The 25,028-nt window shown below is 34.3% G+C and overlaps 1 protein-coding gene across 2 annotated transcripts in view; it reads left to right on the forward strand.

Moving 5' to 3' along the window:
• Positions 1-25,028, forward strand: part of Gbe1 (1,4-alpha-glucan branching enzyme 1) — a 210,950-nt gene that overhangs the window by 127,005 nt on the left and 58,917 nt on the right. For both annotated transcript variants that reach the window (XM_090347887.1, XM_090347879.1), the window contains one exon: positions 21,626-21,741. In XM_090347887.1, coding sequence (XP_090204013.1) covers positions 21,626-21,741 — 116 coding nt within the window. The remainder of the gene's footprint in view (positions 1-21,625; positions 21,742-25,028) is intronic.

A 25,028-nucleotide genomic window follows, 5' to 3' on the forward strand; every position in this document is an offset into this window, starting at 1 on the left:
CTTTGTTTGATGTGTTGTGTTTCTGGATTTCTAAGTAGGAAGTTTCAACCTGTTCCAAGGAGCCCTAGTGCATTGCTTATCTTTTCCTCTAATATTTTCAGGATATCTGCTTTTGTTGTTTAATTTTTTTTTGCCAGAACTCAGCCTTGAACTGAAGGCCTGAGCACTGTCCTTGGCTTTCTCAAGGCTAGAGCTCTACCACTGTAGCCACAGCACCATTTCTGACTTTTTTCTATGTATGTGGTACCAAGGAATCGAACCCCGGTCTTGGTGTATACTACACGCAATCACTCTTATCACCAGGTAGTAGGTGCATTACTTCTCACACAATACCCCTTCTCATGTTTTTGTCCCCATTTTCCTCCCTCCAACCCCTCCCAATCATTTTGTTTTTCTCCTTTCCTATTCTTATTCTTATTTCAAATAAACATATATACAATATACCAGATAACAAAGTTGGATACAGTAATAAAATGCAATTAACAATAAGGGAAAAAAAGAGAAGAGAAATAACATAGTACTTTAAGAGCAATCACACAAGATAAAGCCCTTGTTTCCATGTCCTAGAGTTCCTTTCATTTAGTCTCATCCTCTATAACCTTATGTACCTAGGTTTTGAGCTATTGTAATCTTCTGCTAGGAGAGTCCTAGATGTGTACTAATTATTATAAATGGGGGAAACCATTGAGCCTATGTTTCTTTGGGTCTGGCTTACTTCACTTTATATGATTTTTTTCCAAGTCTTTCCCTTTTCTTACAAATGGGGCCATGTCATTCTTTCTGATGGCAGCATAGAATTCCATTGTGTATAAATACCACATCTTCTTGTGTACTGAGGGGCATATAGGTTTGTTCCATATCTTTACTCTGGTAAATAATGCTGCAATGAATATAGCTGTGTTAGTGGTTTTAGTATGGCCTTGTTTCTGGACAATTGGGTAAATGCCAAGTAGTGGAATTGCTGGGTTTTAGGGGAGCTCTGTATTTATTCTTTTTAGGAACCACCATACTACTTTCCACAGTGGTTGAATGAGTTTACACTCCCACCAACAGTGTAGTAGGTGTCCCTCCTGGCCACATCAGGCTATCTTCTTATATCTTGAGGTCTTTGAGTTAGTTCTGATTCAGGGTGACATGTAAGGTTCTAACTTCAGTTTTCTACACGTGTAAAGCCAATTCTGCCAGCACCATTTTGTCTTTCTTCCATCTGATGATTTTGGTTCCCTTGTCAAAGATTAAGTGGCCATAGTCTATGGGATCATGTCCAGGTCTTCAGTTGTACTCCATTGGTCTTTAGGTGTGTTCATGTTGCCAGTACCAAGCTGTTTTTGTTGTTCTTGTTGTTGTTTTTTATAACTACATCTTTGTAATAGATTTTGAAGTTTGGTGTTGATATTCCTCCAGTACTGTTTCCTGTTTCTTGGTTTTGCTATTTAGTGTCTTCAATTATTTCATATGATTTTTTTAGATTGCTTATTCTTTTCATTAAAGAATGTTGTTGGGGTAGTGATGGGTATTACATTGAATTTGTCGATATCTTCGGGCATTGCCTAACATCTCCATTTGTAAATGAATTTACCCTGTTTTTAAATGTGCCTATAAATTAGGTTTACAGAGGATTTTTACACTAATAATAATCAGTAGTCTTTGATTCTTTTAGTATCTTATAGCAAAGTGATACATAATTTTACAAATTATAAATATATTATTGAACTTGTAGGCAAGATACAGAATGGGTATAAGCTTACATTCACCACTCAATAGCAGTAACATAGTAGACTAGCTGATCTTTTCAAATTTGAATTTCGCCCATGGAAAATAAAATTATCCTTTGTCTTCCTGCTAAGGTTGCGAGGATTCATTAACACACTATTCCCAATATCAGATTTATAATTGTGCTAATTATCATCATCATCATAATTGCAGTGCCATTGTCATAATCATCTTGTGAAAAAAATTATCAAAAAGGATGGAAGAAATAATTTTTCATGAGATAATGTGTGTACCATAATAACTGTGGATCTTGTGCATTATAGTTTTATATATGTATGGGTGTGTGGAGCGTAAGTGGGACTTGAACACAGGACTTGGGCATTGTCTTCAGCTTTTTTTGCTCAAGACTCAAGTTCTGTCATGTACTCTTTCAGCTTTTTTTGTGGTTAATCAGGGATAAGTATTTCATAATGTTTTCTGCTTTGGCTAACTTCAAATAATGAAGCTCAGATCTCAGTCATTTGAGTAGGTAGGATTAGAAACATGAGACACCAGCAACTGGCTTCTACTATATGTATGTATATACACAGACATATTTATATAATATATACATATATATATTTTAAAGCAAGCTAACCTGTGTTGTTTATTCATTTATTTGTTTATTTTTAATGGAAACACAAGTTTGAAACAGTTGCCAAAATGACAGATTATAATCAACAGCTAACGGAATTTGGATGTCACCTCTGAGAATAACAGTAAAGAGCAAATAACTACCAAGGTGAGAAAGCAGAACTGAAAGCACAGCAATGTCAGGCCACTTAGGTGCAATAGCAAACAGGTCTATACACTTTAAGTGTCCCTCTGGGCATCATTAGCCTGCACTGTGTTGTAATAATTGATCATAATAAGCCTGAATCATTAAAAAAAACTTCAAATTATGTTCACAATTTATATTTAAGTTGTCAAGAAAAAACAGAATGTAACTTCAAAGTATCTCTGGTAAAAGTGATACATGTTTAAAGGTTGGGTTAATAATTGAAAATGAGCCATCATCTATTCTCATTCTCTTTCCCTTCCTTCTCTCCTCCCCATCTGAAACCAGGATATTCCATGTATTACATGGAATAGGCCAGTGCTCTACCTCTGAGCTACATTCCCAGGCCTGTTAACTGCTTTGCAATGAGGATTACTCTAAAGATTTTATTTGTGTACACTACTTTGATCTACAGTACAGACTATCCCTTAAAAAGTTAATGTCTTATCACCTTGACAATCACATTAAATTTAAAAAAGAAAATGAACAAGTAAATAAATAATAGAGCTTGAAACAGAAAAGGAAGTTTTCAGCCCAGTCATACAGAGGGAAGACAACATGAAAATACAGATACAACCCAGCCATTCTTGAGCACACTGTCTCCAACCCCATGGCTGAGTGTAGTGGCATGTGTCTAACATCCCCTGTGACTTTAGGAAGCAAAAAAAAACAAAAAACAAAAAAAGTTAATTTCTTGGGCCAGGAGTTTGTACTAGTGGTAGAGTGTTTGCCTAGCATGCACAAAGACCCAGGTTCGATTCCTCAGTACCACATACACAGGAAAAAAAACAGAAATGGTGTTACGGCTCAAGTGGTAGAGCTCTAGCCTTGAGAAAGTCCAGGTCCAGGGCCCATGCCAAGGACTGGCTAAATAAATAAAGTTAATGTCTGTAGATAATAGAAATAATACTTTAAAGTTTTCAGCTACCAAAAGTATTTTATTAATAAAAGATTTAATTAATTACTGTGCTTATTTGATGTTTAAAGTCAGAGAATAGCTGATACATTTCTTAGGTCTCTGTTACTCGTCCATGTAAAATTACTTTTCTTTTTTCTCTTTTTGTCACTTGTGGGGCTTGAACTCTGGGACTGGGCTATTGCTTGAGCCACAGTGCCACTTTCAGTTTTCTGGCAGTTAATTGGAGATAAGAGTTTCAGGGACTATAGTGTGCTCCTGCTGGCTTTGAACTGGGATCCTCAGATCTCAGCCCCCTGACTAGCTAAGATTATAGACATGAGCTACTACACCCAGCTTGTAAAATTACTTCTTATCCCTACAGATCTAAACTCAGACCTCCCGGAATGCTTACCATTGAGGTTTCCTTTTTCTTCTTTGTTTACAAACTCAATCAGTAACAAAAACTGTGTGATTTTCTTTGTATATCTTATTCTAAATGTTCATTACTTATATTTCTTCTGATCTTACCTGTAAGAGATATTCCATTATGTAAGTGTGCAAGTGTGTATTCAATAATTACATGCTTGTTACTTGTTCTGTTTAGTTGTTGGTCCTGTTCCTCTCTCTCCAAACCCCTTCTCCCTCTCTCTTCATCTCTCTTTCCTCTTTAATGACTACAAGTATAATGATAATAATGTTAGGTAGGAGATAAAATGAGATTGAAGAGGTTTGCTTTGACAGTCTGACTGTGCTGTTTCTGAGCTATGCAGTGACCCTTACTGAGAGATGTTTGTCACTTTTTAAGTTGTTTATTTCCATGAAATCCTAGAGTTTTATTTATTTTGATCATCCTCAAATTCTTATCAATTTAGTGTATTATCTACAGTGCACATTTTAGAAAAATAAAGCTTTATTTACTGTTTTTTAGTACTAGAAAGCATAGCCTGATTCGGTATCTGTAGTTTTATTTTAATAAAACACTGTTTTGTTCAAACAGAAGGTTTTTGCAGACAACTTTTAAAAATTTTAGCCAGCTGCCTTCTTTTCTCTTGCACCTGTTTTTTTTTTTTTTTTTTTTTTGGTGGTTTATTGTTGTTTTGGTCTTGTTCTCTTGTTTAACTTTCTATCCTTTCTAGATCTCAAATTTGTATTTTATAATAAAGGGGATTGTTATTTGAAAGAATACAATCCCAAAGCATGGGAATAACTAGTTCATAGTTTTATTTTATGTAAGTGCCATTCAATTTCAGCAGTGGTGTAAGTGGAAAGTTGTCTATTTAAAAAAAATTCAAGTATATAAATTTATATTTCTACCAGGAATCCAAGTATAAAATATAAAAAGAGTTTACCAATAGAAAAATAAAAACTCACCTAGGACCAAAATACTCTGAGGAAAAGTAATTCTTTGTGTCTAGATCAGTGATCTCTGAATTGATAATGACCTGATATTACTTCCCATTAATGCAACCATGAAACATTCTGTGTGTTCTCTCTTCCTTTTGAGCTTCTTTCTTCCTCATCTACACATACTCTAAATAACACAAAGGAAAGCAAGTTTCCAGGGCAGCAAATGATTTGTGTTTGTGTCAGAAAACTTGTACTCTCATGGTTCTCTTCTGTCTTCTCTATATTTGGCTTTTCCCCTGCTGTGCTGAAGATTTTTATTTATATTAAAAACTGGGTTTGTCGTGTTAAGAAACGTGAGCCATTGGAGCTATTTGAGCATAAACCTAGGTAGTTCAGTGATAGTGGGAACCAGACAGGATTTCATTCATATAAATATGAATGTTGATATTTTATGAATGTTTTGTAAGTAATATGTTGTATGCATATTTAGATTCCAAATCCTAGTTAATTATATATATTGATGCTTTGATAGTTTTGTCTGTTGCTGTTAACACAATTGAAATTTGTAGCTTAGAATAATTTTTATTCTCAACAATGAAATGACATAATTTACTTTAAAGATATGCATGACAAAATAATTCCATATTACATGTGTCTGCAAAATGCCTTGAAAAAGGGATCTGTGTGTATGTGTGTGTGTGTGTGTGTGTGTGTGTGTGTGTGTGTGTGTGTGTTTGCGTATGGTTATGGTTGTGTAAAAATTTGGTGAAGTCTATATTTTAGAGTGACTGCTACTTGTTAGTAGTGTGATATTTTATTATTTTTTTTTCTGTCTTCGTGATGATCCTGGGCACTTGAACTCAGGGCCTAGATATTGACTCTAAGCTTTTTACCCAAGGCTAATTTCCTATCCCTTGAGCTATAGCTCCACTCCCAGCTTTGTGGTGGTTAATTGGAAATAAAAATCTCCGAGAGTTTTCTATGCAGGCTGACTTTGAACTACAATTCTTAGATCTCAGCCTTCTGAGTGACTAAGATTACTACCATGAGCCACCAGCACCTACACATGATACAGCATGATACTTACGCCCAGACATTCAAACTTGAGAAATTTCTGTGCAAAATCGTACATTATTAATAAATCTGTAGGGGTATTGATGTGTGTGAAGTAATGCACCTTCTATCTGGCGAATATAACTGTAACCCCTCTATTAATTAAAATAAAAATTAAAGAAAATAAATCTGTGCTTTAAAAAATAAAATCAATAAATCTAGCAGGCAGGGAGAGTGATCTAGTGTTAGAGTGCTTGCCTAGCATGCATGAAGACCTGGGTTCAATTCCCTGATACCTCAAAAGTAGAAAAAGCTGGAAGTAGCTCTGTGGCTCAAGTTGGAAGAGCACTAGCCTTGAGAAAGCCCAAGGATAGTGCCTAGGCCCTGAGTTCAAGCACCAGGACTGGAATGCATAAATAAATAAATAAGTAAATAATACATAGAGTTGATTCACTAATTTAGCAAAGCTGAAATGCTTAGTAGTTACCCAAATGTGATAAAGCTCTGACAGAGAAACAGTGAAAATCCAGATAAGGCATCACCCTTCTGATCCCTATCATCTGGTAAAAATAAAGACAGCTCAAAATAAACATTCAGTAAGTAATAAATATTATGAACAAAATATTGTGGTACACAAATCTAGTTGCAGCCTTTGAGGGAGTAAAATAAAGAGGATCATTTGCTCATTTAATGAGATCATTGACAGACTTTAGACTTGTAGATTAGAGTTTCTTCTTTTGTTCATTTTATTTTAAGTAGTCCTTTATGACTTGTATTTCTTCTCTTTTCTTTCCTTTTCTCACTTTCTTTTCTTTTTTTTTCAAGGCGGGAACTCAAATTCTGTATGTGGCATTTGTGACATTTGCTTTTCCTTATTGGCTGTCAATTCTACCGTGTTAGACATGCCTTCAACTCTTTTTCTTTTCTTTTCTTTTTTTTTTTTTTTGGCCAGTCCTGGGCTTTGTGCTCAGGGGCTGAGCACTATCCTTGGGCTTTCTCAAGGCTAGCTCTCTACCACTTGAGCCTCAGCACAGCTTCTGGCTTTTTCTACATAATGTAGTACTGAGGAATCGAACTCTGGTCTTCGTGAGTGCTAGGCAAGCAGTCTACCACTAGGCCAAACTCCTGGTCCACCTCTAACTCTTAATAGACACTTAATGGCCACTCTTGGAGGGAGAGTAGTAGCTGTTATGTAAACCCAGTCGACTCTTGGAGGAGGATTTTTGTAAAAGGAACATGCATGAACCCCTCCAGAATTCTCTACTTCTTGTTTAGAGATGTCATCACCAGCTGGCTCCAGCACACATTTACTGTACTTTCCAGAACATGTGGGAATATTGGCACAGGTGGTCTTCCAAATGAATACTATAGTTTGTGGTCTCAGAACCTACAAGGGTGAGGGAAATGGAGGTGAAAAGAGAACATGGAATAATCAGTATAGCAGTTGCCAAACTCCACTACCAACACAAACACACACACACACACACACACACACACACACACACACACACAGAGCAGTTAGAATATGATGGTGGAAGTTCTACAGGTAAACTGAGAAGAATATGAATTTAATATGCTTTAAGAATGAGGTAGGGCCGGGAGTTTGGCCTAGTGGTTAAAGTGCTTTCCTAGCATACATGAAGACCCGGGTTCAATTCCTTGGTACCACATATATAGAAAAAAGCCGGAAGTGGTGCTGAGGCTCAAATGGTAGAGCTCTAGCCTTGAGAAAGTCCAAGGACAGTGCTCAGGCCCTGAGCTCAAGCCCAGGACTGCCAAAAAAAAAAAAAAAAAAAAGAATGAGGTAGTTCTTAGCAGTACTATTTGCATCTGCTGAATAAAATTAGATGAGAATTGAGCATTGGCCTACTGATCACTTAGTCTTGAAACCATTTTGATGGAATTTAGTGGGTGAAATTTTAGTTCAGGTATGTTTCAAAGAAAATGAGGAGTAAGCAAGTGAATGCAGGGAAAACAGGTAACTTTTAAAAAGGCATGTATTTTAAGGGGAAGTAGAGCAATGAGGTAGTTGGTTGCTGATAGAGCAATCAAAAGCCAATTTCCTTTAAGGCAGGAAGTATTCCACTAAATAATATTGAATGATGAAGGAGTAAAGAATGGATATGAATACAGTTCCTTTTGGAAGGGAAAAGACTGTGTTATTTTAATTAATGGAAGTTTTGCCTTAGAAATATACAAGGACAGCATGTCTTTGAGTATCTTATGTAGTGTTTTGTAGTTATAATAAATTCTTGGAGGATGATGAAAGGGGTGATACCGATCAAGATGTATTGTACTTTTAAATTGACACAGTGAATTGAAACCCATTTGTACAACTGCTTAGAGATAATAAAATTTAAAAAAGAAAAAGAAAACTTCATGGACAATTTATCTAATATAATAATAAGTTAGTTTAGAAGCTTAAAGGCCAAAGAATGTCTTACTGCTATCAAAGCTTATTCTTCTGTGTGATTTCTAAAAGTTAACATGATTAAATGATCCTTTTCACTCCTACTTTTTAAAAACAAGGAGTGTGGAGTAAGAAGGGCTTTGTGCACTTAACTAGCCTAACTTCTCTCTATACATATACTTCTGTGTACCATTTTTCATAGTATATAATTATGTACAAGCCTTCTAAAAATTGTTACTGTTGTAACATTTTATAATGTAAGTATTATCACTGGGTTTTTAGATATAAAATAATTAGTTCTAGAGGTATAACTGTGCTATGCATTAAACCATGCATTAAGATATTAACTAGTACAAACATCCTTTTGGAATGAAAGTAAATTAAGATATTCTCAGATGAAATAAAGAAAATCTGAACCAGAAATAAGTGCTGAAAGAAACATTTTCAGGGAGGAATATAGGAAGTAGAAATAATAAAATATGGATAAATGTAAGAAATTTCTGTTTCTATGAAATTCTATAGATATCAAAGATACTATAAGCCTTGTGTGCTGATTTATGCCTATAATGCTAGCTACTCAGGAGGCTGAGATCTGAGGATCGCAGTTCAAAGCCAGCCTTAGCACTAAAAATCCATAAGACTCTTATCTCCAATTAACCACCAGAAAACTGGAAGGGGCACTGTGGCTCAAGGGGTAGGGCAGTAACCTTGGGCTGAAGAGCTCAAGGACAATGCCCAGGCCCAAAGTTCAAGTCCCATGACCCACCAAAAAAAAAAAATGTTACTAAATAAATCTAGGTGCTTGTGGCCCAGGCCTGTAATCTTAGCTACTCTGAAGCTGAGGTCTGAGAATTATGATTTAAACCCAGTCTGGTCAAGAAAGTCTTTGAGACTCTATCTCCAATTGACAGCCAGAAAACTGGAAGTAACGCTGTAACTCAAAGTGGTAAAGTGCTAGACTTGAGCAGAAAAAGCTCAGGGATAGTGTCCAGGCCCCATGTTCAAACCCTAAGACTGACCAAAAAAACTAAAAAGCAAAGCAAAGAAAAACACAACAACAACAACAACAGCAACAAACAGACATAAAATTAGTAAAAGAAAAACTCTACATTTACAAATTAGACATGGGAAGATGGAAAAAAAAATCAAAATTGTGGGTTTTGATTATCTTAAAATAACAAGCTATAAACTGTAACAAAAGTCATAAACCACATCTTCAACAATGGTACCAATCTATCATGCATAAAAGTTTGTTAACACTTTATTAAGAAAGCAATGGAATACTTATTAGAAAATTATTGGAAAACTGAATATATAAATGATCAATAAGTGAATAAAAATATATTGCACACCATACATACAAAAGAAAATACAATGATATAATAACTTATAACTGTGGGTACCATAAAAAGCAGTGACTACATCAAACACCTGTGAAGATTCAAGAAAATTGAATCATTTCTGGTGGACTTATTTCAGAATCATGGTGCATAACAGTACAGTGTTACGTTGTAAGGGTTTCCAATTACTATTTATCCTGTATTTATGCAACTGGGTAAATTAAAACTACTATTTACTACTTGAAAACCTCCTTCATGAATCCTCATAGGAACTTTATTGATAATAATAACTCAAAAAAGAAAAACAATCCAGAGGTCCTTTCATGAATGGATGATTTTCAGAACATAATTCATCCAACACAGGGGACAATCTATTGATACACATAATGTCTTTTATTTCTAAAGTAATTTATGACTTATTTTAAATAATTAAGTTTTTGTTTGTTTGTTTGCTTTTGGTCAGCCTTTGTGCTGTCCCTGGTCCCTGAGCTCTTCATCTCAAGGCTACCACCCTACCCCTTGAGCCACAGCACCACTTCTGATTTTCTGGTTGTTAATTGTTGATAAGAGTCTCATGGACTTTAGTGCCTAGGCTGGCTTTAAAACGGGATCCTCAAATCTTAGTCTCCTGAATAACTAGAATTGCAGTCATAAGCCACCACACCTAGCAATTTATCTTAATTCTTAAGGCTCAATGAATATATTAAGTAATTTTAAGAGGTTTTAAATAATCTTTAAATTAACACTGAAAGAAGGTTTTAGAAAGTATATTTTTGATAGTGTAAATATGAACCATTCTTGTGTAAGTGCCTAACTGTTCCCATGCTTAACAGGTTTCAATTCATGAACTATATTTCTGTCCACCATTTCTGAATTAGAAATGATTAATATATTTCATTAAGATTGATGATTTGGGGGCTTATTTGCTTTTTAGTTGTCACTCATACATATCCCTGCCCTTTCCTCATAATATTTATTTAACTATAATTTATCTGGTTATCTTCATTTTTACTCATTTAAACTTTGCACGATTGTTTCTATCTGCTCATTTTCCTTCAAGGAAGCATTTGTAAGTAATGCTGTTGTTACATGAATTCCAGTCACAATGCACTGTTGTGAACCTATGCTGCTATTTATTTTTCCCTGAAATTCTCTTCTTATAAGTCTGGAATCTGTCCAGTTGTACAGTTTTCTCATTCTAGAAAAGTTAAGACTTGAAAGGACTCAATGTCATAGTGTAATTCTTAGTATTTCTTCATAATTCCTAATTCTCCCTACCTTGAATATCTCTAGTTTGAAACTTGCTTTATGAGGTAACCTTTTCCATATTTTTTATATTGAGTTCAAAGTCTGTCTATCAATTTGTTACCCATGGAAGCTCACAAAGCAGATCCAATCATTTTTCTATGTAGTGTGCAGTTGAGTTTTATACCCTGTGGTAGTTTCTATTTCCAGAGAGTGTATTTTCATTTTCCCCCAATTGTTTTTCCTATTGCATTACATGGTTTCAGATTCTTATTTATTAACAAACTTGAAGTTTTCTGTATCCCTCTTAAATGTGACAGTCTGAGCTGAATGTAATATACCAGACAAATTCTGACTTTTCATGTTATATTTTAGTCAGAAATCTTCTTCATTGTCCAGTATAGAAATGCATTTCTACATTCTTCTTTGCTGTTTTGCACTTAAAATTTCCAGTTGCTTCAAAATATTTATAGTGTGTTAAGACTTCAGTTGTTCTGTATTCAAACAGTTGAATAATTTGGAGAAAAGTATAGATGGAGACAGAATTCTTTAGGGACAGTATATTTTTAAATATCCATCAAGAGTACTATGGAGATAATTTGCTTTTTACAAATTCTTGGCAAACATTTGGTCAAAATCTTGAAATCAGTCATTTTAATTTAAATCCAATTCTGAAAGAAGATCATTATATAAAACCTCCTGCTGTGGTTAGAGAATGAAGATTTTTGTTAGAGTGGCAGACCACTTTAATTATTTTTTTTATAAGCTAAACTGGCAGCTTACCAGTTTTCAGCAATCCAGTTCTTCCAAATTCTCAAGCTGAACTTGAAAACACCCGCCTGATCTCCAATCCAGTAAGGTTCCACAGTGGAACCATTGAACAGGAGAATGGCATAGTTCATTTGAAGTATATGCTCCTGTAATCACAAGTGATATAAAAATGCTTTGGCGTTTTACACAGCTATTGTTTTCTGCTTTGGGCAGCCACCATGTTGACAGCATTTCTGAGTTGGTTGGGCCATAACCCATTTATCTACAAAAAATAAAAAATAAAAAACACATACACACATAACCCCCCCATGAATATATAATACCATCGCCCATTTTTCAAAATCATTTTCTCTTTTCTTGCCTTAATAAGATCAGTAAACTTCAAAGATTTTTTCCTTATGAAGTGTTTATGAATTATGAGAAACAAATGTAGGTCTTTTATCAATAAACATGACAAAGTTTTTCATAAGCAAACATTTGTCTCCAACTAGATCTTCCTCTCTTTCATCTTTAAAAGTGATATGTTTTTCAGTTTATTTTCAGTCAATTTCCACAGACTAACAAGTATATAAAACAAAACATCTTTGAAATAATTCGTTGATTAACTTGTTAAATCAGAGGTCAAAGAATTGTGTGCTTTGATGGTAACGGGAAGAGGTAGGCACATCAAGAACAGCATTGCTTTTGCTCTAAGGAAAAAGTAAGGAAAAATTTGAATCAATAGGCTTGATATGTGATTTGACATCATAGTAATTAGAAAAAGCCTAGTTATGAGAAAATGAGTTAATATTCTATAGAAATAGTTGTTTATATAGAAATGTTGTTTATATCTATTGTTTTCTGGACATTTCCATTTGTAATTTTTTAATTCTCTTTCTTTCATTTACATCTTTCTTTTTCCCTTACCTGTATCCTTCATGGAAATTACTATGAATGATTTTTAATTGAAATTCAGGAATATCCATTTCATATATATTCCATTACATATTTTTCTATGCTCTCTCTTAGTCTACAATAGAAAGTTTGATGGATTGGGACAAAGTGTGAGATCTTACATATCCTATGAAGATTGTGATATTTATTTCTAGCTTCATATATGAAAAGTTTGCCAGCCCTTGTAATATGTGGAGTCCTGAGGGTAGTTATGTGAATCACATATAACGAATCCAGGAAAGCCCTCAGAGCAAAGTCTAGCACTTAATATATATTATATATCATGCTTAATACATGTATGTATATTTAAGTTCTTTAAATTCATTTTGACTTTCAGATAATCAGCAATTTGATTTTCTGAACACACATACCTTGTTGCTTTTCATATGTTCTGTGGGTTAGGTCCTTAAATTGACAAGCATATACTAAAGTACAGTAATCATTTGGCAACATTTGTCCCTTTCCTTATTTGTAACATTCCTGAATTTTGAGAGGTCTGTTTTTTCCATTGACTTTTACTTAATACCGGTGTGTGTGTGTGTGTGTGTGTGTGTGTGTGTGTGTGTGTGTGTGTGTGTGTGTATGTATACATATATATGCATCTGTGTAAAAAATATCTCAGTAATATCTCAACAACATGGGTGCATTGTTAAATTAATCATTAAAGAACCCTTTGAAATTCTAGGCAGCAATGTGCAAATGTAAAATTCATAACAGGAACAGACAAAAAGAAGCTGATAATCCTTAAGGATACTGGTGTTTTTAGAGTTTCTTGTTTTTATTGTCCTCACCAGAGATTTAGATAATGTTTGGGAAAATTTTCAATATTTAATCATAAGCATCCATATTCCACTGTACATTATATATACAGACCATTTGAACTTATTCTAACTGGACATTCTACTTTCCCTTTTAAATGGAGGTATGTGTTTGCATGAATACTCATGTGTGTTAAAATCTTAAATAGGCAAATTCATTCATTAATGAGGAAGGAAGATTAGCAAAGAGTTTAGGGATTTAACTTTTTCTAGTGGTAAACATGTTCTAAAAGGTCCCTAAGCAGGGATTAAAACCTGTAGGGAAAAGGGATGAAGATAATTTTTGTTCGACTATTCCAAGTAATTTATTTAGTTTCCTTCTTGAAATTAGCTCTCGCACATTAATTACTGAGATACTTTTGTAGGTGTCCATTGCTTTGACTGCCATTGCTTATGTTTTATTTATTTCGGTGATGTAATTTTTTGTCTTGATTTCCATTTCTTATAGCAATGTATCTGTGTGTCTACTATATATCTGTATCTATCTATATACTTTGTCTGTCTGTCTGTCCATATAGGAGGTGCTGGTATTGGGGCTCTAACTCAGGGCTTGGACTCAGTCCCTTGGCTTATTTCACTCAAGGCTAGTTCTTTTCCACTTGAGCCCTTAACTCTACTTCGAGCTTTTGTTGAGTACTTTATTGGAGATGAGAGTGACAAGTCAGACTTTCCTGTTGGGCTGGCTTTGAATCTCTCCTCAGACTTAAACTTCCTGACTAGTTCAGATTACATGTGTGATCCACTGACATCTGGTCTGAGCAGTACTTATTAACTAGAGTATATTGTTTTAAATGTGTTGTTTTACTGCTTCAGATATGTTTGTAGTTTTTAAGATTTCTGTTATTGATTAATTTAGTTAATATCAGTTGGATTAAAGTGAATAAAAATCATTCAGGGCATAGATTCTGCATCCAGAGTCTACAGTTAAAGACTATGTACTAGTAGCCTAATTACTGACTTTAATGTATACACTATTCAGGAAAACTGTGAACTTCATGTTAATTTTCCCATGATATGTACAATTAGGATACATATCTCAACCTTCATGAATCTTGTAAGAAATTTAGCTCTTCCATTCACCCTCCTATAAGGATAAACAGTTACTTTTTAATACTTCAGCAATATATCCTGCAAATACATATACAGGTACTTAGGATTGAACTTGGCCTGGATGCTGTCCCTCAGCTTTTTGCTCAAGACTGCCTCACCGCCCCCCCCTGCCTTGAGCCATTCCTCTACTTCCAGTCTTTTTTGAATAAATAGGTAATAAAAGCCTTAAAGACTTTCTTGCCTGGTCTGCCTTTAAATCTGAATCCCCAGATCTGAGCCTCATGAGTAGCTAGTATTGAATAGTTTTGCTTTGTATTTTTAATCATTCTTGTAACTGAATATATTTTGTTAGTATTTATAATATGCATCCCCTCTATTATACCTTTAATTTAGTTAAAATGTTTATTGTGTATTTATTATTAATATATAATGTCTTCAACTTCCATTAATCATATTTTAAAACACATATGTGGCCTGCACAAGTAATGAAATTCCATGCTACTTTAGAAAAATATGTATTGTTTAAATTCTTAATTTGAGGCATTCAAATTGTGCTCATATTTTTGAAGAAGCACTTGAAAAATAAATATTCCAGTTGCTAGAAAAATTTATCGGGATCATAAATACAATTTATATTTAACTGTCCTTGTTTTTTTTTAATTAAAAAGCAACTATCTTCATGTATCCCAGTTGAAACCCATATTAAAAACACTGAAGATTTTGCTTCATGGTTTTATGACATACTTTTCATAGTACTTATGCCTCAGTGACCATGAAAATAGATAAGAAAAATCATGCCATCTTTTCATATTTTAGAAATTTTGCAATTGTTTAATAATAACTTCTAGTAGTTTAACAATATCTGAAGAATCAGTCTGTGTGTTTTGAAACTCTCAGAGGCTGTTCTGAACCACAAATAAACAGAAAATTTACAAAATAGGCTTGGATTACAAAATGTAATTTCATTAAATAATTGTCATTATAACTGATTATACTTTCTTGCCAAGACAATTTGGCTATGTTTTATTTCATTACAAAGTTTATTGGCAGAATGTGAGACAATCAACTGTTTTTGATTGTAAGGATATTTTCTACAGCCTTAATATTAAGAATATCTGTGTGTGACAAAACTTTCTGTAATAGGTCCTCATTACTTGATTATAGGTTGAATATTTTAAACATCCAAACCAACTACAGTCCTGATTAGCTTGATTGCCAGAAATTCTTATATGTATATATTGTCAATGCTTTCAGCTTCTCTCTAGATACCTGTGATTTACATATTTAAAGTGCCTAACAAGCAAAAGAATGTCAGATTCATTTCAACATCTTCTTCCAAATATTTAGTATGTTGTATGCTTTATGAAAATTAAATTACAGTGAGCAAATTAATCAATTGTCAACATTAGTTCCCCAATTATGTATTAGTATTTTTATGTTCTTAATTTTAATTTTTCATTTTATTGTAATGGTGATGTACAGGGGGGTTACACTTACATAAGTTAGGAAATGAGTACAATTCTTTGAACATTGTTACCTCTTCCCTTTTTTTCATATATTTTTTATTGTAATTAATAGAAGGGTTACATTAGGTTCACCAGCTAGAAGGTACATTACTTCACACACATTGATACCCTTTCTCATGTCTTGGTCCACATTTCCCTCCCTCCAACCCCGCCCCTCATCTTGTTTTCCCCTTTCCCTATCTGAATTCAAATAACCAAATACGCATATATACAATATATCAGATAACCAGGTGAAATACTGTAACAATATGAGATAACCAAGGGACAGCAAAGGAGATGAGAGATAACATAGTACATTAAGGACAACAATCACTCGTTAAATGGCTTTTGCTTCTTTATCCTGGGGGTCCTTTCATTTAGCATCATTCTTTTTTCTCACATTCCCTCAATTCCCCTCCCCCACCAAATTGTAAAATACATTTCCAACATAGTGGCTAGTGAGTATCACTGTTTTATTTGATCAACCTTTGTACTTTGTTTCACCATTTCTGCCATTTCCCTTCCCATACCCAAATCAGGTAAACTTACATACAAGACAAATGTTACTGGTTTTTATTTCTGTCCCAATGGGATAAATCAATGGTGGGAAAAACAAAAGACAAAAGAAATAACTGCAGATAGTACACTCAAAACAACAACAAAAAAACCTCTTGTTTCCATATTTGGAGTTCATTTTAATTAGCATCATTCTATGTGGTCACATTTACATAGCTATTGAGCTATTGTCATTCTCTGCTTGAAATATCTTAAATATTCATTAATTACTAGAAATGAAGGAAACCATAGAACCTAAATGTCTTTTGGTCCGGCTTGTTTCACTTAATATGATTTTTTTCCAGATCTTTCCATTTCCTTACAAATGAGTCAATGTCATTCTTTCTGATGGAAGCATAGAATTCCATGGTAGCTATATACCACATTTTCTTGATCCATTCATCTACTGAAGGACATTTGAGCTGAGACTTAGAAACAAAACAAATTAAAGAAAGTTTGGATGAATAGAATTGCATTAAATTGCAGAGTTCTGCATGACAAAAGACACAGGTAGCAAGATAAGTAGAAAGCCCATAGATTAGAGGAAGATCTTCACTAGCTATATAAGGGACAAGGGCCTCATATCTGAAATGTACTAAGAGCTCAAAACATAAACAAACAAAAAACACAAAAACAAATCCTCCAGAAACACTCTATTAATAAGTGGCTTAAAGACTTCACAAGAGACTTCTCTGAACAGGAAATAAAAATAGCAACATAAAGGAAATGGAAATCAAAAGAACATTGAGATTTCACCTCACCCCACTTAGAATAGCCATTATCAAGAAACTAAATAACAGCAGATGTTCTGGGGATGTGGCCAAAAAGGAATGCTATTACACTGTTAGTGGAAATGTAAACTTGTTCAAACACACTGGAAAGCAATATGGGGTTTCTCAAATGGCTAAAAAGCTCTGCTGCAATCCAGCAATCCCACCCCAGCTATTTATATAAGTGACCACAAACAAGGGCATACTAAAGCTATTAGCACAACCATGTTCACTGCAGCATCATTCACCCTAGCTAAGATATGGAATCAACCTAGATTTCCCTCAGTAGATGAATGGATTAAGAAAATTAATAGTTTAAATAATAAAACATGACTAAAATAATTTATTCTCAACTTTTCAAGTTGACAGTTGAGGTATCATGATTTTGTTGCTGTATTTTTGTTGGGCTAATTATCTGCAAATTAGCCACTAACTCTCAATTGTTTGTGTATTAAGCTTTTCAGTTGTTTGTAAGTCATAGTTAAGAGAATAAATCTGAAGTCCATGAAAGTAATGTGGTTGTTTTAAATTCTGCTTTATATTTTTGTGCAACTCTAATCAAGTGAATATATCAACTGAGTTATGGGCTGTCTGATGGCATTTTGTGGTAGGAAGAGTAAATTGCCTTTTTTTTTCCATATATATTTTTTTATTTTAATTAATAGAAGGGTTACATTCATCAGATGGAAGGTGCATTACTTCACATATATTGATACCCTTTCTCATATCTTGGTCCCCATTTCCCTCCCCCCACCCTCAACCTCATCTTGTTTTCCCCCCTTTCCTATCCAATTTTAAATAACCAAATACACATATATCCAATGTATCAGATAACAAAGTGAAATACTGTAACAATATGAGATAACCAAGGGACAGCAAAGGAGATGAGAGATAACATAGTACATTAAGGACAACAATCACTCATTATATGGCTTTTGATTCTATATCCTAGAGGTCCTTTTATTTAGCTTCATACTATATGGCCTTATGTATCTAGGTTTTGCTCTATTGCAAATCTCTGCTAGAAGAGTCCAAGGTTTCTACTGATTATGGCAAATGAGGAAAACCATTGAGCCTATGTTCCTTTGAGTCTGGCTTACTTCACTTAATATGATTTTTTTCTAAGTCTTTCCATTTCCTTACAAATGGATAGATGTTGCCTTTTTTATTGTATCCTTTTTTTAGGTGTTTTCATTCTTTGATTCAAGGCAAACCATTCAATTGAGAAGCATCAGTTCATTTATTACTAGAGATACCCTGAGCAGTATTTTTAATACAGCTGTGAATTGGAATTCTTTATAACTTCGCTTCTTTCTGATTCATCAAAGATTGAAAAGTAGAACTGATGAGGATGAATGTGAAAACTATGGGAGTATTATTAGATATATTATTCTGTATTTTCACTTGTGATATACTCCTTAAACTTGTTCCTGCCCTCCATATTTTAGATTCAATGAAGTAATTCACTAGTGAATGATATAATATTTTCATTGTCAGTGAAACTGTTGGAACTGGGGTCAAAACAATGAAGTGTACTTCCACTTTTGAGGATTCCATAGCTTGCTTTTAAGGTCTGAGTATCCCTGAAATAAAAATCACTATTTTTTTTCTTTCTATAATCCAAAATCATTTAAGTATTTTTACAATTATAGAATCAGGTTTTGCTTTTGTGAAGGAAAATATAAATAAGCATAACCTTACTAAGAGTTCTATCCTGAAGAAAATGACTCACTACAAGATTTAGTGTATACCTGGCAAATTAAAAAAAAAAAAAAGTGAAGGAACAGGGGTGAATTGGGAAGGATGGTTAGAATGTGAACATTGGACAAGATGTATTATATTCCCAAAGTGCTTATTAAATGGCAATCCCTTTATACAACTACTTAGTGATATTTCGTAAAATCATATAATGGCAAATTACTTTGAAAGCAATATAAATTTAATTTCTTATAAGTATGATATTTGGGGTATTTGGTGTTTTTCTTATGAAGCACTGATTTCAAAAATAGACATTTAGCTGGATTAAAAATATATATGGTAGTTTTATTCCTGCTCTTAGTAAAATATAAAATAGGTGAAATAGTTCAATGATAGAAATCAATAGGGCTTTTATTTTGATATCAGGAATGCATTCTTTTAAATTATTAAATAAACATCATTTCCTTCTTTTGTTTGTAATGAATTGGAGTATCATTTGGCCCTTTGTTCCTTGTCATTTGATTTGTCTTTTTTATGTTATGAATTTTTATCTACCTAGAAAACATCTAACCCATGATATATTTTTTTAAATTAACAGTGAATTTTCAAAGTTGAAAATGAAAATAGCAATGAGAATTATAGAAGGCATATAGTAAGGGGAAATATGGAGAGCTAGAAGATTCAGAAAACAATAAGAAGCCAAGAAAACACTAGTAAAAGTGAGAACAAACCCAGGTGTAGTCTGTGATTTATATAGTCATATCTCCCTATTATCTGTCCATGATATTTAGTATTTAAACAAATATGATTAGTAATCTGATTTACTTTTGGCTCAAGAACCTTTCAGTTTCCTTTTTTTTTTTTTTTTTTTTTGCCAGTCCTCGGGCTTGAACTCAAAGCCTGAGCACTGTCCTTGGACTTTTTTTTTTTCTCTAGACTACAACTCTACCATTTGAGCCACAGTACCACTTCTGGCTTTTTTCTATGTATGTATGTGATACAGAGGAGGAATCAACTGAGGTCTTCCTGCTTGCTAGGCAAGCACTCTACCGCTAGGCCTAAATCCAGGCCCTCAGTTTTCTTTTTGAAAGAAAAATGTTTAACCTAAGTGTTCTGATCTTCATGATTCCTCTGTCTAGTGGATTGCTTAGAATTCTTTCCTTATTCCTATCTTTTCAATAAACTTTCAGTTTTTCAAATTCAAAGTCACCTACTTAAAGCAGTTAATTACTTACAGCATTTATCTTTCTCAGTGTTTAGATTTACAGTTTCAGAGCTGATTGTGATGAGTTACTTTCCACTTATGTTCGATTACTCTTTGATATATTAAAGGCTTAACAAATCTACAAATTTCAACTGAGTTAAAGATTTGTATATACTATTATAGCTTTGTCATTAAATGAAATGGGGTATTAAAGCCTTAAAACCACAGTTATAATAAGATAGAGAACTCAAGCATATCTACATGACTAAAGAAATGCTAATTGATGTTGCCCTCTTTCTAGTTGTCCGAAATAGCTTTGTTTCATGTGGTGTTTTTAATTGAGTTGTACAGTTATTTGTTTTCCTTCTGTATTTTTGGATAATCAGCTCTTTAATTTGTATAACTTGTTTTGAGCATTTGCTTTTTAACAGTTATCTTTCCGTTTACTTCTACAAAACCACAATCCAGCTGGGTGCGTGGCTCATGCCTATAATCTAACTACTCAGAAGACTAAGATCTGAGGAACCTGGTTCATAGCTAGCCAGGGCAAAAAAGACTTTGAACTTTTTATCTCCAATTAACTTCCCCCAACTCCTCCCCCCCAAAAAAAGCCAAAAATGGAACTATGGTTCAAGTGGAAGAGCCTTAGCCATGAGAAAAAATACTCCAAGATAGCACACAGGCCCTGAGTTCAAGCATAAGTACCAAGAACAAAAAAAGCAAAACAAAAATCCACTATACTCCAGCAAATACAATATTGTCTCCCTTTTGCCTTGTGGTTAATATTAAAGGTCTCTTTTAATTTTTGGCTTCTTATTTTGAATTTAAAATTGAAAATTATAACATGAATATTTTTAACAGACTATTATTGTAGCTACATTGTTATTGAATATATAAATATATTTTCAGGAAGATTTTTATTAAACAAAAACTCTTGATAAAAATTCAAGAAATAGCTGGGCATGGTGGTCAGGCCTATAATCCTAGCTACTCAGGAGGCTAAGATCTGAGGATTAAGGGTCAAAGCCAGTCCAACAACTAAAGACCTTGAGACTCTTATCTCCAGTTAATCACTAGAAAAGGGGAAGTGGGGCTAGTGAGGCTGTGGCTCCATGGGTAGGGCAGTAACCTTAAGCTGAAGAGCTCAGGGATAGCACCCAGGCCCAAAGTTCAAGCCCCACGATCAAAAAAACTTTTTTCAAGAAATAATTTAAATATTTTTTAAATCACTACATGGAAGAAGATGACGGTCTGTTCTCTTATTCCTATCTGCTTTTTACTAAATGAGTTAATGACTAAGAAATAGCTAGTAAATTTCTTTTTAAAACAAGTTTCATTAATCAAATGAATATTTTATTAGTTGATTTCTGGATCTTGAATATTTTCTTGGATCATGATGGCTTCTGAGATATATATTCATAATTCTAATCAATATTCAGAACCAAGAATATAGAAATAAGAAACAAAATTGATTACATATTTTTGTCTAATATTTTAGCTGGGAAGTTCTAAGATTCCTTTTATCAAACTTAAGATGGTGGATGGAGGAATATTGCTTTGATGGATTTCGTTTTGATGGTGTTACATCCATGCTGTATCACCATCATGGAATGGGTATGTAACCTGACATTTTATTAATTCAGTGAACACTTTTACTATTTACTACTTTATCAAAAGATTATATGCAGGCAAATGATAAATTATAGAAACTACAATGACCATTTCTTAGTGTATTTATTTTTATTTCTCCTATTATATATGTCTTCCTTGCTGATTTTTCTTTTGGCAAGAGGTAATGTATAAATACCTTCTACCAGTAAATACAAGATAATGATTTTCTTTCCTGTATATCCTAGTAATTTAGTAGCCATTATACACACCTTTAAAGAATTTAAAGAAACTATGTACTACCCTACCCTCAAGGTGTAAACACAGAGCATTCATAGTGAAACAAGTGAGGAAAAATTATCCAAGAAAATACTTGGAAATGTATAAGCAAATATCATTTTACACATTTTATATGAAGAGGCTATGCATATTTCAAATGTAAATTTACTTGGTTTAAAACTTGAAACTATATAAGGAAAAGGTATGTACTACAAAAGAAAAATTACGATTATAATAACCCTAAGAAACAGGTTTTAATTTGTGAATGTAAGCAATAATGAGAAATTCATTAAAACATATCTTGGAAAAAAAACTTAATGTAGTTAAAAAATAACACTGATAAGATTTATAATAGCCAGGTGAGGTGGCTCATGCCTGTAATCCTAGCTACTCAGAAAGCTGAGATCTGAGGATCAAGGTTCAAAGCCAGCCTGGGCACAAAAGGATCTAGAAAAGGGGAAGTGAGGCTTGGCTCAAGGATAGGGTGGTAGCCTTCAGCTTAAGAGCTCAGGGACAGTGGCCAAGCTGAGTTCAAGCCCCATGACCAACTAAAAAAAAAAAAAAAAGATTTACAATATCCACTGTTTTCAAAATTCTTTAGCAAAACAAAATGAGACCTAAGAATTTGGTATTTGAATGGTAGATACCAGAAGCTGGAAAGGAATACAAATGGGGGCATTTTGATCAAAAGATAAGACTCTCAGAGAGTAGATAAATAATTTGTCCTAGAAATTAATCTCTAGCATGATGTTTGGAATAATTTTGCAAATATTTGTTTGGAATATAATACTATTATTTTCATTATTTATTTTTTTATTGTAATTAATAAAAGGGTTACATGATATTTGCCATATAGAAGGTGCATTAATTCACATACATTGATACCCTTTCACATGTCTTGGTACCCATTACCCTCCCACCCATTGCCCCCCCCTCCTCCACCTTGGTTTTCCCCCCTTCCCTATCAAATTTCAAATAATCAAATACAAATAAATTCAATATATCAGATAACAAAGTGAAGTACTGTAACAATATGAGATACCCAAGGGACAGCAAAGGAGATGAGAGATAGCATAGTACAGTAAGGATAACAATCATTCGTTATATGATTTTTGTTTCAATATCCTGGAGGTCCTTTCAATTAGCTTCATACTATATGGCCTTATGTATCAAGGTTTTGCTCTATTGCAGATCTCTGCTAGTAGAGCCCAAGGTTTCTACTGGTTATGACAAATGAGGGAAACCATTGAGCCTATGTTCCTTTGAGTCTGGCTTACTTCACTTTACAGAGTGGGAGAAGATCTTCACCAACCAACAAACACACAAAGGCCTCATGTCTAAAATATATCTACAGCTCAAAAAATTGAATCACTCCCAAACTAGTCTCCAAAGTAACAACCATCCCATTAAAAAATGGGCCAAAGATTTAAAGAGAGTCTTCTCTGAAGAAAAAACAAAAATGGCCTATAGACACATGAAGAAATGCTCAACATCTCTGGTCATAAAAGAAATGCAAATCAAAACAACTCTAAGATTCCACCTCACTCCAGTAAGAATGGCCAGGATCAGGAAAACGAATAATAACAGATGCTGGAGGGGATGTGGCCAGGAGATATCACTACTACACTGTTGGTGGGAGTGTAAACTCATTCAACCACTATGGAAAACAGTATGGCAGTGCCTCAAAAGGCTAAACATAGAACTCCGCTATGACCCAGCAATTCCACTACTTGGCATTTACCCAACCATCCAGAATCTAGAGCATACTAAATCCACCAGCACAACAATGTTCATTGCAGCATTATTCACCATAGCAAAGATATGGAACCAACCTAGATGTCCCTCAGTTGATGAGTAGATCAACAAGTTGTGGTATTTGTACACAATGGAATTCTATGCTGCTATCAGAAAGAATGACATCGACCCATTTGTTAGGAAATGGAAAGACTTGGAATATAATACTATTTTTAAGGAAACTTATCATACATACACAAACCACATACAAACACATCAGGAGGCATATGCACTAAAACACTGGTGGTGATGGATATATTGAAGTCAACTAGCACTTTCTTCAACATAACAACTATATCAATTCGTTATTTTGGACCTCCAGTGTGTATCATTTTTCAACTAAATATTTGATTGATTTTCAGTGATTAAATAGTTGTCCAAATTCTGTAAGCCAGGTTATAAGGACAGTATTTGTTGCACCATTTGCCCTTCTGTCATGCCTTCCTCATTTCCCCATCGCCATGTCAGTTTAGTAATTTTAAATAAATTACAACAAATAAAGGAAATGTAATAGTTGAATTATGATTCAGATGTATACATCAAAGCAGCGACTTATTTCACCCTAAAATATACCTTGATAATGGAACTTACTATTCTAGTCAATCAAACAAACCACATTCTAAAGCAGCAGATCTTTTGGGTAACAAATTCAGCTGCTTTCTCCCAGGCTTCTGGGATGGGTGTAAACCCATCCTCCAGAGCAAGAAAACCTGGCCCCACAGTCCCAAACACAGGTAGCAGTTCTTCAGAAATTGGCCGACCAGAGCCAAATGCCCTTCCAGATCGAGGACTTCTGACTGCATAGACCCTAAATTAGCTCATTTCTCAAGGCCAGGTGGCCCAATGAGTGGATGTAGATGCCAACCCCTTCCCACAGTAGGCAGAGGTTCAGAAAGATCAAACCTTACTGCCTTTTCCCAGTCCTTTGGTACAATGGCTTCAAACTCAGATAATTTTCCAAGGTCTAATGGTCATCAGAGCTCAAGCCTAGAACATTGGCCAAGAGCTGGCCCACTGGTCCACTGGCCTACAGGGTTCAAGTCCAGCTGTCTTTACAAGGTCTACTGTCCCGAGGTCGTTGGGACAGCTAGGCCCCTTTTGCAAGGCAGACTGGAACCCTGGGTCTAAATTTAGCTTCCTGGCCCTGGAGGCAATGGGCCCTGGTCTCATTTACTAGAATGGGGAGACGGCCTGGCAGAAACCCAGGTGCTTTCCCAGAC

This window comes from Megascapheus bottae, chromosome 1 (genome assembly GCF_031878675.1).
Source record: "Megascapheus bottae isolate mThoBot1 chromosome 1, mThoBot2.hap1, whole genome shotgun sequence".
Classification (NCBI taxonomy): domain Eukaryota; kingdom Metazoa; phylum Chordata; class Mammalia; order Rodentia; family Geomyidae; genus Megascapheus; species Megascapheus bottae.